The sequence below is a fragment of the Anoplopoma fimbria genome, chromosome 13 (assembly GCF_027596085.1).
Source record: "Anoplopoma fimbria isolate UVic2021 breed Golden Eagle Sablefish chromosome 13, Afim_UVic_2022, whole genome shotgun sequence".
NCBI classification, from domain to species: domain Eukaryota; kingdom Metazoa; phylum Chordata; class Actinopteri; order Perciformes; family Anoplopomatidae; genus Anoplopoma; species Anoplopoma fimbria.
In genome coordinates, this window is record NC_072461.1 from 25,776,014 (window position 1) to 25,795,061 (window position 19,048).

Here is a 19,048-nt window from a genome sequence, read left to right on the forward strand (position 1 = left end):
AATAGCATAGTTAAAGCAACATTATGCAAAGAAAAAGAAAATGGTATTGTTGCGATTTAACGCCCCTTAAGTATTGGAATGGTACACTTTTGTGGTAAATACAAATTTGTGACTTGACTTCGGAGACAGAAGACGAGCTAGCTAGAGCTAGCTTCTTTTATAGCTAGCTGGTGGTATGTGACGTAAATTGCTACGTAGTGCTCATCAAAGGCGCATATTGCAAGATGTCGTAATAGGGAGAAAGGCGCCTCTTTAGTCCTAAAAATGATCTTAAGGCTCTTATTTGAAGGTGAAAAAGTTGCATAAATTAGCTTTAAGGCTTAAGAAAAACCTCTACCCATAATTTGACTAATTGAATCCAACACCTTTTCCCAAAAGTACAGATTACTTTTGATCTCATTTTCTCATGTTCATTAGTCCTTTTTAAGTGGTTCTTTATGTCGGAGTTCACAGCAGTTGCCGCCTGGATACTTTAAAGGTGTCTTATTTAAGCTCCACTAATCCAACAAAAAATGACTCGTCACACATGCTGTTTTTCATCCTCACTCATTCACACACTCCGGAGTTTCTCTGGGAATCTCACGGTGCCCGCTGCTGGTTGCTGAGAAGCTTCGCTCGATAACTCTGGGGAACCAAATGCCTTTTTCACCATCTCTCACTCATGAGAAACGATTTCCACTTCAGTCAGATCCTCCAAACCAAAAAAAAAACTAGCTATGCAACTGCTTCTAAATATGAAGTCTGAATGAACACGATTCTGTCGAGTCGGTGCCTGATTCGTTTTCTTCTGCGTCTCTTTCTTCCAGCCGTGGCAGTCGGAGGAGGAGGGCTCCTGGCTGAGGGAGTACCCGGTCACCCTCATGCAGTTCTTCAGGTACCTTTACCACAACGTGTCCGACCTGGCACCGATGTGGCACAGCGCTGAGTTCCTCTGTGCCCTGGCAGCGACGGTCTTCCCCTTCAACATCAGGCCCTACTCTGAGATGGTAAGGCTGTACAAGCAATAGGAAACCTGTAACTAGAAGGAGGTGAAGCAGCTTTAATGGCATTTCTACAACACATATCTCTTGTCTGAAGCAAGAAGTTTAAGCGCAGTCGGTCTGAAATTGGGTTTAAGAGCAGAAAATCTCATCACCAGAGCAAGTAATCACAGGTATTGATCAGTAGCCCTATAAAGGCACTGCAGATATATTGTGATTCTCTCTTATGGGGCAATAAAAACTGTAAGTTATTGTCCCTTTGGAGTCTCATTTCAAACTGTTGGCACTGTCATCTTGACTGCAGCAGTTTTAAGAAAAAAGTGCAAGACACTGCAGATTTCCTCAGAGAACAATGTGTTTTCAGACAGTTCACTTCTTAAGATAATTGCTTGTTAGAAAAAAAACAGCAGCAAAAACATGGAGGAAGCAAAGCTGATCTATATGATTAGACATTTCTGTTATAGAATGTTGTAGTTTTTTCTTGTAGCTTGCTAATATGCAAAAAAACTAATATGTTGTCTCCCTCCATCTGTTCCAGGTCACTGATCTGGACGACGAGGCGGGGTCTCCCGCCGAGGAGTTCAAGGCCTTCGCCGGGGACTCGGGTATGAACCGCAGCCAGTCTGAATACTGCAACGTGGGCTCCAAGACGTCTCTGACCAACCACCCGGCCAAGAAGTACGTCTTTGACTTCATGAGGGTCCTGATCATGGACAACCTCTGCATGACCCCGGCCAGCAAGCAGACGCCCATCATTGACCTGCTGCTGGAGGTGAGCACGTAAACCAGGGTCGTCTGATAACCCACTAACCTGTTTACCCATTATAACTTTATAGTAAATAATGGTACTAAATATGTGTTTTTCTGGTACCAGGCCTCTCCGGAGCGCTCCACCAGAACTCAGCAGAAGGAGTTTCAGTCCAACATCCTGGACGGCGTCATGGAGCATCTTCTGGCTGCTGATGTCCTTCTAGGTCAGAACCAAGTCCTCAACCTGCACACTTTGTTTTCCATTAATCTATAGTTCAAACATAAAACAACAAACACTTTCCTTATGCAGCTATGATGTCTTATAACCTTAGAAGCAAGCTAGTAGAGAAAACGTACCGGCCACTTAATCTAACAGTTTTTGTCCAGAGGCTTTGCACAAAAATAGCAGATGATTATGCAGAAAAATGGCCCAGATGAGTACACTGCAGGACAGCTTGGACCGATTTCTTAGTTTGGCTCTGTGAGATGCTCTGATGCATCATGAGTCAGCAAATCACAGTCTGAAGCCCAGAGAACAGCAAGCATCCTCAGCATTTTGCATGGCTGCTTGTGTTATATTTAGTCTATAGTCTGTGGTCTGTTTTTGTTCAAATATGATTTATTAGACAGTAAAAAATGTGTATTTCAAATTGTATTGTCTTTTGAACACATCTGACCTCATTTCTAAACATATCTGAGGTAGCAACCTACATTTTAGCTCATGTTCTTACAGCATATAATCTATAGAACGATAAAAAACAAACAAATGCAGCACATATTACTGTCAGCATGCTATTTTGTTCAATATGGAAGGTTATATCTGTTACTAAATACATATGACTCTGTCCTTATGGGAGAATATTATACCTACAAGTCAAAAAGTAATTAAAATCAGTGTGTGAAACCATTGTTAATAATTGGTAAATTGTTAAAACACTTAGATTTGTTTGGATAATGTGATTTATATGGTATCAGGTTGAGGATAAATGCACCAAAGGAGACATTGTAAATAGCAGCTGACCTCCTCTCTTGCTGCTCCTCTGCATCCAGGTGAAGACGCCTCTCTGCCCCTCAGCAGTGGAGGCAGTTATCAGATTCTGGTCAACAACGTCTTCTACTTCACCCAGCGGGTGGTGGACAAGCTGTGGCAGGGAATGTTCAACAAGGAGTCCAAGCTGGTGGTGGACTTCATCGTGCAGCTCATAGGACAGGTACAAAACTGAACCACCTTCAAAGGTTTCTGAAGGTCCAGAGTGGACAAATTAACCCAAACATTTAAAGGATTGATATAAAGACATCTTAAGATAAGTCTGAGTTAACACTTTAAGTCCATGTTAGCTAGATAGTTATCATATATTAGATTGAAGGGCTGTGCAGATTGTCTTATTTTTACATTGAAAGCTTCGACTGAGTTTTTCCAAAGAAGCTTTGAATGTCTGTTGTCATATTTTGCACAAAAAAAGAGCAAAAAACTAGATTTGTTGTTATATAAATGTAATTTATGGTGCTGTTAGATTGCTGCTGGACCGCCCCAGTTATAACAGATGTGACCTCCCTTTGTTTGCAGGGTAGTTTTTTGACCGCAGTGGAAAAAGTCGTTTTTGAAAGGCTAAACGCCCACAAATAACGATTAAAGCAGAATATTTTGTTACATGAAAACATGTGCATTTCGGAAATGATTACCTACAATTTTTTTTTCAATGCATTTTTACTTTTGGACTTAAAACGCTTCTACAAATAGTATAATGCTAATAATTTAAGTGTTGCCTGATCTTTATCATCAACTGTGCAGGAAAACCGGCTTTAAATAGACATGCAAAACAAGAAAAAAGGCATTTAAATGTTTATTTAGAATTAGATCAGTTTCAATGCTGCAAACTATTCAGTACACCTAATATTTGAATACTGTAAATGCAGTGTTTGGTTACCTCGCTAAAAACAAAAGTCTTATGATCAATAAAGTAACCTAAAACCTTCTGACAATATGATCTCTGCTGTCCTCCAGCGGTTTAGTGTCTCTGCTTGCTGCAGTCGTAGACCTGGTGATATCTTTGTTGGGTGTGGTTACAGGTGCAAAAAACACCCAACTACACCCATAGTGATGCTGGATGTGGTCAAAGGTAAACATGTTTTTCAGCCTGGTGTTCAGTTACTATTTAAAGCCTTGCGGAAGTTTCCTAATTGGAATCGAAAAGTTGACATTAAATAGTAATTTCCTGCGTCTCTCTCAGTCAATTTACATTCCCCACCTCCTGTACCTGCAGACAGTTGCTGGAGGCAAAAAGAAGTCGGACCTCATTTATACTAGAACTGATGTTTGGCTATGACTCAAATTAAAGGAGACAAACTTACCACACTCTGCAAAATGCACCAGGCGTCTGGAAATAAAACAGTTAATGTAACCAGTGAACACGCTCCGGAATAAATTACATAAACAGCATCAAATGTGACTGCAGGCGACCTCACTTACTCACAAAAATAAGTTATAGCTGTTAGTGCATTTAGAGCCTCACTGACTGACAGATGTGTATTTGTTAGTGTGTCTGTTTGTGTATATATGAATATACTATAAATGTTTTATATGTGGATTTGGATGCATTTGGATTTTTCTAAATATTTACAGTATGTAAGATCTAGTTTATGTTTTGGGTTTGTCATTCTTTCACTGATTGGCTGCAAAAATGATAAGGGATAGTTTCACAAATATATGATCATTTATGTTTTACTCCCTAGTAAATTAGTAAAAAGGAATAACCAGCACAGAGTCTATTTTCAAATCAAAGTCATGTGTCTGGACTTTGGATTCAACGCCTTCTGTGCACACTACTGTGCGAGTGAGGAGATTAGGAGATTATGCTCTGAAATTCATTTTTTTTCAAACCATTATGCGCCTTTGTGTGTGATCTATTTACTTTTCATTGCATTCAAATGACTTGAAATATAAGTACCCAGTCCAAGTGTACAACCTTAACTACTTCATGAACTAGGTAGTAGAAATGCAGGTTGTATTGTTGTATTTAGACTTTTCTCACGTTGGTCTTGAAACTGTTCTAAAGAAGTGTCTTTTCATCTATTTATCCAAATGATATCAATGAAAACTCAAGTAGTAACTGCAGAATACAATGTCAAAGTAGCAGTTTTTATTCAGTGTTTGTGTCTTGTTGGAAAGAAGCATGTTGTGTATTTTGTAAATACGTTTCCTGTTGAAGTCCTTAAGCAGTCCTCTGCACTAAACTACCACTAGAATAACAAAGCCACACTCACAACCCTCCAAAGACTTAACCTACTTCAGGCCCAGTTGCTCAAACAAATCTTTTTACTGCTGAAATATTTGCACAGCAGATTTATCCACAACCAAACAACAACTCTTTATTTTCATTCCCTCTAACCTCCACCTGTTTGTTTTCCTCCCTCTCCTCCTCCAGTCAAAGCGGCGTTCTCAGGGTCTTTCCCTCGACACCATCTACCACTGTCTGAACCGGACGGTGCTCTACCAGCTCTGCCGACCCCACAAGACGGTGGCTCAGCAGGTGGCCCTGCTGGACGCCCTGCGGGTCCTGACCGTCAACCGCAACCTGGTGCTCGGGCCGGGCAACCACGACCAGGACTTTGTGGCCTGCCTGGCCCACTGCTTCATCTGCCTGCACAGCGGGAGGTCAGTTCACACCAGGCTTTGTAGAAGAAGGTTAAAGGTCAAGACCAGTGTTTACTTGTGAAGCGGTTTGTTTAGCGTTTGGGAGATGTAGCAGGAAATGAGCAACGTGACTTTTGAAGCTCTTGATGTGTTTGATAAAAATCCGTCCTAGTGTCATTTGATGTGTGAAGCATGCATGATTCTTTACAGACTCATCACATGACTTCTGTGCATGTTTAATCAGTGTGGAGGATGAGATGAAGGATGTGCAAACATGTTTCTGACGAATACGCAAATCATCGGCTGTTTCTGGTGAAATCACATGAAACTGAAGGACGTTGAATGAAACAGGAGAGAATAGAGGAGCCAATTCAAACATCTTATTTATATCCAGTTATGCGATTTATCAAGAGTTCAGCTAGTTACCCTAGGTTACAGCTATTTAGGTAAGTTAGTTATTCTGAATGGAAGTGAAGGAACAAGTCATCACCATTTCTGTTGTATATTTGTTATCATATTTGTAGTGTTTTTGTCCTGATTATTTTTATTTATTATTGCATTATTTCTGAACAGCTCTGTTTCTGATGAATGTTTATAGAACTAAAACACCGGTTTAACAAAGTGTCACAACTTTTGTTTTTTTTATCTTGTTTCTCAGACTGTGTTGTTCTATGTATTAAGGGAATTGTTGGTAAAAACAAAACAAAAAAGAAACATGGAGCTGCTTGAAGGGGGCTATATTATGATTTTCCAAGATTAAAGTAAAAAACTTGATTATTCTCTTAAATAATAAAGTCATACATTTGCAGGAAGTATCTCTGGGATTAAAGTCACAAAATTATGAGAAAAAATCTCTTTGCAATCTTGACCTAATAAAATAAGACTTAAGCAATAATGAAATACTTGTGATTTTAGCCCAGAATCAACATATTATTATAGACATCTGGACTTTGAAGGGTCATTGCCAAGAATTGAACCTAATCAGAAGAAAACAACATACTGATCTGAGTTCTTTTTCTCTTATATTTGAGAGTTTTTTCTTGTAAATTTAATAATGGCGTCCACTTACACGCCATTGCAGTAACATTGTGTTAGGTCTTTTTTTTTTGTGCGTCTCTGTCCTGCCAGAAGTACTGATAGTTTCCAAAATGACAGCAGGTGGGGAGAGAGTGAATTTCCTACCATGCTGGGGACACAATATGCTGTAACACGACCCACTATACGACCACAGAGAGCAAACAATCTAATCTACCCCCCCAGACTCCATCAGGACTTTACGTGGCAGGTTGTCTCTAAGTCGCTGTGTGTGTTTGTCTCTGCAGCAGCGTGGAGGGCTTCGGTCTGGAGGCGGAGGCCAGGATGACAACCTGGCATGTCATGATGCCCACGGAGAACGAGGCCGACGCCACGCACAGCCACGACGTCAGCGAGGGTGAGACACTGACGTGTGTGTGACGTGTGTGTGACGTGTGTGTGTGTGTGTGTGTGTGTGTGTGTGTGTGTGTGTGTGTGTGTGTGTGTGTGTGGGTTTGTGTGTTTGTGTGTTTAACCCTGCTGACTGACTGCATATGTGTTGTGTCAAGATTTTCATCCGAACCATCTAAAAATATCCTCTATTGAGAAAGAAACATTTTAGAGAAAAAAAAAAGAATATCTCTTAGAATTCATATTCACATAGTGTTTATTAGTGAATACATTTCTTGGTCTTGTACACCATCATTTTGGAATATTCATTCAATTTTCCTGAAGGATTTCTCTCCAAGGTCACTCGTGTTGGATGGTGATGGGCTACTTTTTAATTAATTTGTTATTTTCAGATTTTAGCAGCATATGATTGTTGCACTGGTTCAAAACTTAATAAAAGTGATATATATTTTAGCAATTTTGTGCACATATATATGTGTTTGTGCATATGTTAGGGTGCTTATTGGTCCCTTTTAGCTGAGGACGTCGTATGTTGTAAAGATTGTAAAGCCCTCTGAGCATGATTTGCAACTTGATCCCTGAATCACACAGAGTCTAACAAACTAGAAGCGTTGGTTCACTGTGTTGTGGGTTTTTTTGCATGGAAACTTGAGGTGTTTTGCAAACTAGCAGGCAAAAAGATTGTAAAGAATATGTCGGGTAATGAAAAGGTGTTTTACAAATGAGCCTCAAGTAATTACAGCCTGTGTTTCTGCAGTTTTGCAGTAGTAGAGTGCTTTTTATACAAGACTGATAACTAATTTATTCAGAACCAAAACAGCGCTGTACCTTCATCATTAAAGCTGACTGACTTGTTGTTGTGCTCCGTCTGCAGGGCGACAGCTGCTGCTGAAGGCGGTGAACCGGGTGTGGACGGAGCTGATGCACAGCAAGCGTCAGATGCTGGAGGACATATTCAAAGTGTCTCTGCCCTGCAACGACAGAGGACACGTGGACATCGCCACGGCCCGCCCCGCCCTGGAGGAGCCGGCGCTGAAGAGCTGGCAGAACCACCTGGGTGAGGAAAACACTAACATACACAAACACACACACACATATATAAGCAAACACACTCGAGCTGAGCCATGTCTGTGTTGCATTTGAGGTATCCTGGTTTACATAACTAGATCGGCTATTTTGCAGCTCCTCTCGTTCTACAAAAAAAATACTGAAGCCCTTCCAATAAGGCTGATTTCTGCTGATCTGCTCTCTTTTTGTCTCTTGCTCATTCCATCAGTTTTGTACTTTTACAATGAATTACCATCAGCTTCCTGCCAACATTTTGACACAGTCTGCTGAACCAGACACTTTGGCAGGTCACCAGATGTTGTTAGAAGTTTGCTCTAAATTTGCAGAAAATCTGGTCAAATAATAACAGAAGAGTTTCTATATTCTAGGGGCTATTTTTTGGGTTTCACTCACATTGTATTGTGCTGGAGGTAGAAATCTAGGAGGTAGAAATCTAGGAGGCAAATATTGCAAAACCAGTTTGTTTTGTTATTTTTTTTTACCCGGATAATCAGAATTATATTTGTTTTGTTTGGCAGTTTTTACCACAAATCCACAGTTTAGCAAAAATATTCAGCATGATTTATTGTTTTTGTCATCATCTGACCTCTGCTTTATCTCGCTTGAAAATAATTGTGATTGTCCAAATGGTTAAGTGGAAAAAATAAAAACAAGAATTCACTCATGTGACTGGATATTTTTTCTTTTTCCTCTGCCGTTCAGTCCATGAGAAGAAGTGCATCAGTCGCGGTGAGGCGGTGGCGCCGGCGACCCAGTCCAAACTGTCCAGAGTCAGCAGCGGCTTCGGCCTCTCCAAGCTGACGGGCGTCCGCCGCAACAAGAGGGATAACAGCCTGAACAAGAACAGCCTGTCAGCACAGGTACACACACACACACACACACACACACACACACACACAACACACACACACACACACACACACACACACACACACAGACTTAGACAGCTGACAGAGTGTATGAAGTGTGTGTTGCTCTGCTTTGTTACAGTCTTGTGTTTCTGATCAACAGGAGACTTTCCAGTGGATGTTCACTCACATCGCTGTTGTTCGAGACCTGGTGGCCATGCAGTACAAAGAATATCAGGAGGTACTGAACTTCCATCACTAAAAAAACAACACAAAATGAAAGTAACTTTAAGCAGATATAACTTATTTGATTAAAAAAAAAGAAGCTTACCCTGATAAACCAACAGATTGTTTTTCAACATGAACATTTTCACAAGCTGGTCTCAGTATGCACGTATAATGTATATCATAGTTTTGACTCACCTGTCCTCCATCCCTCCGTCTCCCAGCGACAGCAGAACGCCCTGAAGTACGTGACGGAGGAGTGGGCGTCCATCGAGTACGAGCTGCTGCGTGAACGGGGCCTCTGGGGCCCGCCCATCGGCTCCCACCTGGACAAGTTTGTCCTGGAGATGACGGAGGGGCCCTGCAGGATGAGAAAGAAGATGGTCCGCAACGACATGTTCTACATCCACTACCCGTACATCCCCGAGATGGAGCCAAACACCAACTCAGCACAGGTATATTCAGCTTTAAATCTGAATGAATACGTTCCCATGATCCTTTACAGGACTTTGAGCTAACATAAATGAATGTTTTATCTTTATCTGGATCTTCACTGGGATTTTTTTCTATCTACATTTTAGATATTAAGCTGATGCTCACATTCAAAATAACCTCCAGTAAGAATGACTAGAGGAAAAAAGCCTCCAATCCTCGAACACCAACTTTATTAGCAACCAATAAATAGACAATAAATCCCCAAAATGGTGCAAGAATTACAGTCTAAGGGCCATGACAGTAGAAGTAACATTCTTCAGTCTCTATGCAACACCACAATAATCATGTTAGTTATTAGTAACAGAGTTTATAGCAGAAGAGAGTTTGAGATAAATGGCACAAACCCCTGAAGTTAAAATGCTTTTTAGCCCAAAATATATATATTTAAAAAATATTTTCCTCCATAAGAGTTGTGAATTTGTAAGAATAGCTTCCTGAAATTGAGCCGCTCATCATTGTTGTCTGTGGAGGCGACACCAACAGCCGGCGGCTCGGTTTTCCTGGCACCACCAGCACACATTCAGCTTTGTTTGCTCGACAAATAATCCCTCCTCTCTGTTCGCCGACGGGTTCCTCTCATCACTCCACACTGATTTATCCTGGTCAGGACGATACAAAGAGAGAGCTCACACTCAAAGGGATGTCCTGTTTGGTTTGTTTTATTGTCAGCCTTCTGAAAATACAATTCATCTTCTCATTTTAACATTTTAAGCGATGTTACTCAGAGAAATTGATAAGAATATCTAGAATACCAGCAATATAAGCAGCCAAACGTGATTAATAAAAAGTTTAAATCATTATTATCATATTTAGAGTAATTTACAGCTTTGAAGCTTGATTTAAAACATTGACATTTGCTTCGTTTTTTTGTCTATTAATTCTATTTAAAGCTGGTATTTCTGCTAAGTTACAGAGAAGGATCAGACTTCACTAATATTAGTAGTATTACAGTATTTGTAGAAATAGATCCCAGTGGTGGCTGCAAAGGATTGTTCCAGACTCATGTGATTAAAACATTTCTAATAACTTCAGAATGTTGCAAAGGCCAAAAAGTCATGCATTGAAAAAAGATGTATGCAAACATTTCCAAAACTCACAACATGTTTTTATCCAACAAAATATTCAGATTCAGTCCTTAATCGTTGGCGTTTAGCCTTTTCAAAACAACATTTTCACTCCAATCAAAAAAAGATTTGCTCTACCACATACCACACAGAAAGGGAGGCACACAGTGATGAGTTAATTCCATTTAATAAAGTTTATTTAATAAAAAAGACAAATCATTTAGTCAAAGGAATTACTTTTTACAAAACAATTTTCATGGATAACAAATATTTTTTAACATAGAATATGACAACTTTGACCTTGACTTTAACCTCAATAGAAGCTTTAAATGTAATAATCAGTACAGACTAAATCATAACGCTCCATCAATGTACCTAATTACTCCGTAGAATTAATTGGAACAGCCATGAGTTCATGTTATTCAGCAGAACCCTTCTAGGGAGGACATTTCTGGCTCACAAATTGGCCGTGTTTAATTAACTCTAAACTCCTGAAGGCTTAATCTTAATACATGATTTAAACATGCTCGGGGAGAAGTCGCAGGCTGTCTGACAAAGTCCTCCACTCGTGCCTTGCAGCTAAATACCATTACTGGCAATTTGCTCAACTTGAGTATTTCAGCTTAGCAGTTTTCGTTTTCCTGCTAAAAGACAATTATATATGGAATATATGCAGTGTTAATATCTACTGCACAGACTTTACAAATAAGTCAGCAGGGTTCTTAAATGACGTTTAAAACTCCCTCCTCCACTTTCTTTTTTACGTTCTCCAGCCCTCTTCTCCCCCTCTGGTGCCACTGCTACCCTCGGCCCTGGCCCAGGTACCTCCTGAAGCTAACAGGATAAACATAACTGAGCTTTGTTGATGCCTGGTGTGACTGCATGAAAGTAACGAACATGCTTTAAGAATGAGGATCATATTAATTAGGGAGCTGCTGTTTCCGTCGAGTTGACAGTTTTGAAGCATTTTTCTTGCTTTTTCTGCAACGCGAGCAGTAAAACTTTGACTTGCTGTGGAGTTGACGGCCGCCATGTTTAAAACTCACCCTGTGTACCGTGTGGTGCTGACAGGTGGAGAAGGTGTTTGGTGTTAATTGGGTTGCTTTGCCACATTTAAGGAACAGGAAATCTCTCTGTGCTGTTTTGAACATGTTTGGTTTTATGCACATTTGCATGAGAATGTGTTTACGTTCAGCTGACACAGTACTAATATTCTGCTGTGACTTCAAAGATGTATTCCATCCAGTAGAAAAAATACTCAAGAAGATAAAGAACCATAGACTCTGAATGCTAAGAAAAAAATGGATCCTGGCTACTGTACAATAGAAAATGAATTTCTACATGTGCACAAAGTTATTGGTGTTATGGAAGAGGCTGGTGGTTTCACATCCCTGTGATACAACTAACCATAAGAGACATTTTGAAATGTCTTTTTCATGCTTTAAGTCAATATAATGTCCCTTAGTTACAGCTAAAATATGATAAGGTACCTTTTGAAGGACCTGGTTCTGATGTTCTGTGCAGCAATATTGAGTACAGAAATCCCCTTTCATGCATTTATTTGGTCTTTTGCAATAATACACAAGCAAACCATTCTAATATACATTTATATTTAGTGCTGTGTAATGGAAAGAATCTGGAGATTCGTATAATGATACAGGGGTTACGGTTCAACATATTGTGATACTCCATGCAAGGCGGTATATCCGATTAAAATAAGTTGTATTTTCGGTTAATGAAAACAGACAACATTACAATATATATATTCTTAAACTACTTAAACTACATATATATATATAATTCAAATTGTGTTTTTGAGAATCGATACGTTATCACAAAACATAATATAGAGATACTCAATTATATATTAAGAATAAAGGCATTTACCAATCGCAGGGAGTATTTTGCATCTTGAGGTTTTTATTTCTCACCCCTAATTATTATCATCTTAAACTCATACCAACTTTCCCGAGCCAAAGATGTTTTCCTCGTAGTAACGGGTGACACAAATACTTGTTCTCCCCCCCCCCCCATCCTCCAGAAGCCTCTCCGTTACCGGCGAGCCATCAGCTACGACAGTAAGGAGTACTACGTGCGTTTGCTGTCTGGAAACCCCGGCATGTACCAGCACTCTGTGGAGCACAACACCGAAGGAGAAACCACACAACACGAACCCGAACACGGAGAGGACACCATCGCTAGAGTCAAAGGTACCGACACCAAACCAGAGAACACTTCATTGTAACTTTAAAAAGGTTATTCAGAAAACACAGAATGTTTTTATTTCACACGCTGCTGTGCTCTCCAGGTCTGGTGAAGGCTCCCCTGAAGAGGTCTCGGTCCACGGCGGACGGAGCAGACGAGGACAGTCAGGAGCAGCTTCAGGAGCAGCTGTTGGAGTCGGGAGGCCCTGAGGAGGAGCAGAGGACCGACAACACGTCGCTGCTGCGCCTCCTGGAGGAGGGAGAGAAGGTCAGAGAGGATGGACTATTCAATCACAATGTTTCTACTTACATTTTTAGAATAGCTAGAGGCTAAAACCAGTGTCCAGTGTTAGAGTACTTTCTTTAAGTAATTATTTAGGAGAATACATGTTGGAAAAGATGTATTTAGTTTATCTGTGCAGAAATATATAAGTTTTATAACCTTACTTTCTGCACCTGCTAAATGTCATGTATCAAACTTATAATTCTGACAAAACATGACTGAGGGATGTTTGTTGCTTTATCACTTAAAGGGATAGTTTGGATGTTTTGAAATGTGGTTGTATGAGGTACTTCTCCACAGTCAGTGTATTACTACTGACAGGAGTACTAGCACGGGAGCAAAGCAACGTACTACAGTGGACGTATTTTAGACACCAAAACCAGTCACAAACACTATATTTAGAATATTTTCACAGTTTTATCTTCCGGTAACAGCTGTTTCTGACGGGGGACTGAAGCTGTTATCTATGCTCTCTTAAAAATCCACAAGACTCCTTTGACAAAAACAGTGATTTTGCCTCTCAGAACACAGGAGTTATTGGTCACCTGCTGTGTGATGGCAAGAATCTGGAGATACGTATTATGATACAAGCGTTACGGCTCAATATTCTTGCAATACTGCATGCTAGGTGGCTATTTCACCATCAGTTACTAACTAGGAGGAAAGCACATCTCTCTCATTCATTCTGTAACAGATTTTGGCCTGGAGGACTTTAAGCCACTGACTATTCATTCGAAATCCACTAATTAATCCACTCCTCACATTCCCCGTTCCAGATCCAGCACATGTACCGCTGTGCCAGGGTTCAGGGTCTGGACACCAGCGAGGGTCTGCTGCTGTTTGGGAAGGAGCACTTCTACGTCATCGACGGCTACACAATGACCGTCTCCAGAGAGATCAGGGACATCGACACGCTGCCGCCAAAGTAGGTCCAGGCTTCTGTATCACTTCACATCCTGGTCTGAACTCCTGGAGGAGAATCAAGACTTTAAACATCAGCGCTGCATAATTAAACATGAAGCTGACACAGTTAAATGAATAAAGAAAATGACATCATGCCTCTGGACGCTGCAGTGGAAGTTTTTCTGCTGCTGGAATGATGTAATGCTGCTGAGAGAGCATGCGTTGTGAAACTCGGCAGAGTAATGACATATTTATCTTTTTTAGGGAAACTCGCTCGGTCCATTTTCATTTGAGACACAAAGTAAAAAACAACCGACAGATGCAGCTTTGATTTCATTGTGTTTCACCCTCGGGTGTTAAACTGACTCAAACCATGGTGTTTTCAAGAGCTTTCAATTGGCTCATAAGTTTATTAAGAATAAAAGGAATGATGTCATTTTATTTAATCAACTTATTGTCATTTATCAGATTAAAACACAAAAGTTTTCATAATAAAATAAATTCTTAAATATTTTATGAGGCCCAAATACGTTTTGTTTATTTATAAAAAGCAAATCAAACACCTTTAAATCCACGTTAGGCTGCAGTTACTTTTGGATATGTTTTTATATTAAATTATTAATTAGATAACCTTATTAAATAGTTGCCAAATAGATTTATAATAAAAGGTAAAAAGTGAACCTATAGTCGCGGCATTTTGTTTCAGTTATTTTGCTTTTATACTATTTCTGTATGAATAATTATTAATTTATCATTACTCTTGACCATAAGATGATTTCATATTGGTCATTTTTGTTTTACTTGAATATCAGGATGTTTGTGGTATAAGGAAATAAACCCTTTTTGTTGATAGATGTGACAGTGATTGACAGTTGATAAATGCTTTGCTGTCTGCCGTCCGTTTCTCAGTTTGCATGAAGCGATCATCCCCAGAGGAGCGAGACAAGGACAGAGCCAACTGAAGAGAACCTGCAGCATCTTCGCCTACGAGGACATCAAGGAAGTGCACAAGAGACGCTACCTGCTGCAGGTCAGCATGCACATAATACACTACACTACACACACACACACACACACACACACACACACACACACACACACACACACACACACACACACACACACACACACACACACACACACACACATGCTGCAGTACCAACACACACTACACATCTTTGAGTTAGACATTTATATTTTGTAGCTTTAATGGTATTTTGTGTATTTTTCAGCCCCCTATTTTCCTAATGGAGACAGCAGTTGTAATTGTTAATTGTTAAATGTCCTGTTTGTCGTCACCTTTCAGCCCATGGCGGTGGAAGTCTTCTCAGCTGACGGGAGAAACTACCTGTTAGCCTTCCAGAAAGGAGTCCGCAACAAAGTTTACCAAAGGTACTGAATACAAATGGAGACACAGAGTGTGGACTGCCACTGCTGCTGCTCCATGTCAGCAGTCAAATGAAGTTAAAATGTGTTGAAAAAAGATTCACAACATGTTTTTAGATAACTAAGTATTCTGCTATATTCCATATTTGTTGGCGTTTAGCCTTTCAAAAACAACATTTTTACTTTGGTGAAAAGACTGTTGTTCCTCCCACTAGCCGAACACAGAGAGAGGCTCACACTGAAGATTTACATTGATTAAAGAAAGTTAATTTAATAGAAGAAAATACTTAATTTATTTAGCTTTGTTCAAGGTTTTTTTTTTTTGGGTGATGACAACAATTAAAGCTTCATTCAAAGTAGCTTCAAATGTTGAAGCCCTAAAGAGAAGATATAAACCTCTCATAAAGCTTCATGTCACTACAATAATGGACCAGTATTGTCATATTTATCAAGTTACACTGGTTTATATGCAGCGTAAAGAAAGTCAGATGGTGATAATTGTTCCTGTGAAGATCTGGACTTAAGGGGACAAGCGGGGAGGGTTCAGAGTCCGGATGGGTGGGATGTCTTTTCAATGCAGCTGTCCTAAGCTTTTTATTTCTGATATATGCTGCAAACAAATGTCGGGTAAAAATGTAATTGCAAATCAACTAAATTGCCACCGTAAAAAAAAAAGAAATTCAGATGGAAGTGGACATTCTATTACATTTTTTATTAATCCCTTGCAGGTTCTTGGCGGTGGTTCCTTCACTGGCTGACAGCTCGGAGTCGGTTTCCGGCCAGAGACCAAACACCAGCGTGGAACAAGGGTAACACCTCCTCTATGGTTCATTCAGCCGAACATAACGTTTTTAATTCTACTGGTTCTCTGGGAAATGTTTCACCATTTCAGGAGGTTTAGAGATGATTTATGGAATCTGGGAAGACAAATTCATATTTATAAACTTGTTTTAGTCTTTGTGTTAATTATATCTCCCTAAATAATGGATATGGGTTTCTGCAGTAACATAGAAAAGACAAGGACACACCATCACATATATCCCATGCAGCAATTGCTTTGTGACTAGATATTGCTCATCTGCCCACATGAGCTGTTTAAACTAAACCTCCTCTCCGTCCTGGTGTTTTTTCAGATCTGGTCTCCTCAGCACGCTGGTCGGTGAAAAGTCAGTGACTCAGAGATGGGAGGTAAGAACGTAGACTCATTGATGTTCACTTTAAAAACTCAAAATATTAAAGTGTCATTCTTTAAGCTCCTGTAAGCCTCACTGATGTGTTTTCTATCTGTGTTCCAGAGAGGAGAGATCAGTAATTTCCAGTACCTGATGCACCTGAACACGTTGGCAGGACGCTCCTACAACGACCTGATGCAGTACCCCGTCTTCCCCTGGATCCTGGCCGACTTCGACTCAGAGGTGAGTGCAGGTTTTGGAACAACAGATAACAGGGTTTATACACAGCTGATCCCTGTTTCCTCATTAATCCTGTTTTTGTTACATTGCTAACCAGGAACTGGACCTGAACAACCCCAAGACGTTCCGCAACCTCGCCAAGCCGATGGGCGCTCAGACTGACGACAGACTGACGCAGTACAAGAAGAGGTACAAGGACTGGGAAGACCCCACCGGTGAGTCCAATCAACTATTTAACAGGATTGAGTCTTTAATTTATATTATCTCAAGTTAAATAGACACAGAAAAAAAAGTGTTTGCACCCAAAATGGCAACAGGACAATTTCAAAACATACAACAGCCAGAACCAAATGTACCATTTGACTGAACTGAACCTTTAAATGTAGAAACACCAACAAAAAAAAGGTTCTGCTATAGATATCATCATGTTTTCATGGACCAGTGTAAGTGAACGTGTTGTTTTCGGTTCCCACCAGGTGAAACACCAGCGTACCACTACGGCACCCACTACTCGTCGGCCATGATCGTAGCCTCTTATCTGGTCCGGATGGAGCCCTTCACTCAGATTTTCCTCAGACTTCAGGTTAGATCTGAACGCTCCATTTTCCAAAACTTGTCAGGACATTTCTAAAATGTCATACAAACCAGAAGGGTGTATTTAAGATGGGGAAAAAAATTGATTTTAGAAATAGTTGACATTAAGCAGTACGGAAGCCCTGAGGGGTGAGAAATACAATGATGGTGCTCCATGTTCTAAGTCTGATTGAAATGTCTTCTCTCTTGTGTTTATGAATTGGAAAAAATTTTCCTTCAAAATAATATCATTTATGAAATAGTTGGTGAAAAAGAAAAATAAGAGTTTTTGTTGTAATAATAATTTTGGCCACAATAAAACCACAAAAGTGCGCCTCTGCCCTATGTCCAAATAGGACTTAAAGCATTTAGGTACATTTTTATTTCCCCATGCACTCTAAACACAAAGAACATAAAGTCTTTGTTAGCAAGTTATGTAAATTAAAACTCACCTGGAATAAAACAGTCATGCATTTACTTCTATTTACAACATTGGGTAGTGGTGCACCTCAGCCTCTTGTGGCTGAAATTAGTATTACAACAACAAAATCCTGCCAAGAAATACTTGCTTTTTTACCTGTTCTTTTATGATAAACATATTAATTGTCATGATAAACACAAGAGAGAAAACTATTTAGATCAGACTGTTTTCTCTCTCTTGCCCCTCTCAAGGCTTCTGTAAAGCACAGTTACAGAGAGTAATAAATTGTTTAGTAAATAAGAACATGGATGGTTGTTTTTTTAGTCCATCTGCAGAGGAAAATAGAACCAAATGAAAAGAACATACAATAACAGCATTTTGACATTTTAACATAAATGCCTATAAGAAAAACTGTTCATGCTCTCAAGTGTCTGGACTGAATGTCAAACTCTCTTTTTGTGCGTCTGTGTGGTAACCAGGGAGGTCACTTCGACCTGGCTGACAGGATGTTCCACAGCATGCGTGAAGCCTGGCTCTCTGCCTCCAAACACAACATGGCTGACGTCAAGGAGCTCATCCCCGAGTTCTTCTATCTGCCCGAGTTCCTGCTCAACGCCAACAACTTCGACCTCGGTCAGTATCTGGGAAGCGTGGACGATAACGGCTCGAGATAATTGAGTGTATGAATATTAATGTTTCTGTCTGCTCTCTGTTGTTTGATGAACCAGGCGCCAAGCAGAACGGCACCAAACTGGGTGACGTCATCCTGCCTCCATGGGCCAAGGGCGACCCCCGAGAGTTCATCAGAGTCCACAGAGATGTAAGAAACGAACCCACTGGTGACATATTTTAGCTCTGAGTTTTCAGTGAGTACACACTAACCTCTGTGTGGTCTGCAGGCGCTGGAGTGCGACTACGTGTCGGCCCACCTCCACGAATGGATCGACCTGATCTTCGGCTACAAGCAGCAGGGTCCGCCGGCCGTGGAGGCGGTCAACGTCTTCCACCACCTGTTCTACGAGGGCCAGGTGGACATCTACAACATCAACGACCCGCTCAAGGAGACCGCCACCATCGGCTTCATCAACAACTTCGGGCAAATCCCCAAACAGGTCAGATACTGGCTGATGATGGAGGAATACCAGCCGGGAGCAGAAGCAATGTACCGCTGTGGACTGTTTTTTAGAAACCTAAAAGGACACCTAAAAGGATCTATATCATTTTAAGTGTACGCTATATTAAGATACAAGCGTAAACTGCCTTTTTTCACTGCCTTACTTTACCGTTAGATAGCCCTTTCTTCTGGGATCTGAAGCCTTTATCTATTCTCTCAAATCTGCCAGACTCCTTTGACAAAAACATTAATTTAAACTTGCT

The 19,048-nt window shown here is 40.4% G+C and overlaps 1 protein-coding gene across 1 annotated transcript in view; it reads left to right on the forward strand.

Annotated features, from left to right (window-relative positions):
• The window catches only part of wdfy3 (WD repeat and FYVE domain containing 3), an 86,604-nt gene that overhangs the window by 58,498 nt on the left and 9,058 nt on the right, over positions 1-19,048 (forward strand). Inside the window, exons 33-55 of the mRNA XM_054610292.1 lie at positions 807-986; positions 1,519-1,752; positions 1,855-1,954; positions 2,781-2,941; positions 5,156-5,385; positions 6,687-6,796; positions 7,664-7,846; positions 8,560-8,717; positions 8,869-8,946; positions 9,155-9,385; positions 12,531-12,699; positions 12,798-12,961; positions 13,753-13,901; positions 14,789-14,909; positions 15,186-15,271; positions 15,994-16,074; positions 16,399-16,453; positions 16,561-16,680; positions 16,775-16,892; positions 17,154-17,260; positions 18,151-18,304; positions 18,400-18,491; positions 18,571-18,783. Coding sequence (XP_054466267.1) covers positions 807-986; positions 1,519-1,752; positions 1,855-1,954; positions 2,781-2,941; positions 5,156-5,385; positions 6,687-6,796; positions 7,664-7,846; positions 8,560-8,717; positions 8,869-8,946; positions 9,155-9,385; positions 12,531-12,699; positions 12,798-12,961; positions 13,753-13,901; positions 14,789-14,909; positions 15,186-15,271; positions 15,994-16,074; positions 16,399-16,453; positions 16,561-16,680; positions 16,775-16,892; positions 17,154-17,260; positions 18,151-18,304; positions 18,400-18,491; positions 18,571-18,783 — 3,294 coding nt within the window. The remainder of the gene's footprint in view (positions 1-806; positions 987-1,518; positions 1,753-1,854; positions 1,955-2,780; positions 2,942-5,155; positions 5,386-6,686; positions 6,797-7,663; positions 7,847-8,559; positions 8,718-8,868; positions 8,947-9,154; positions 9,386-12,530; positions 12,700-12,797; positions 12,962-13,752; positions 13,902-14,788; positions 14,910-15,185; positions 15,272-15,993; positions 16,075-16,398; positions 16,454-16,560; positions 16,681-16,774; positions 16,893-17,153; positions 17,261-18,150; positions 18,305-18,399; positions 18,492-18,570; positions 18,784-19,048) is intronic.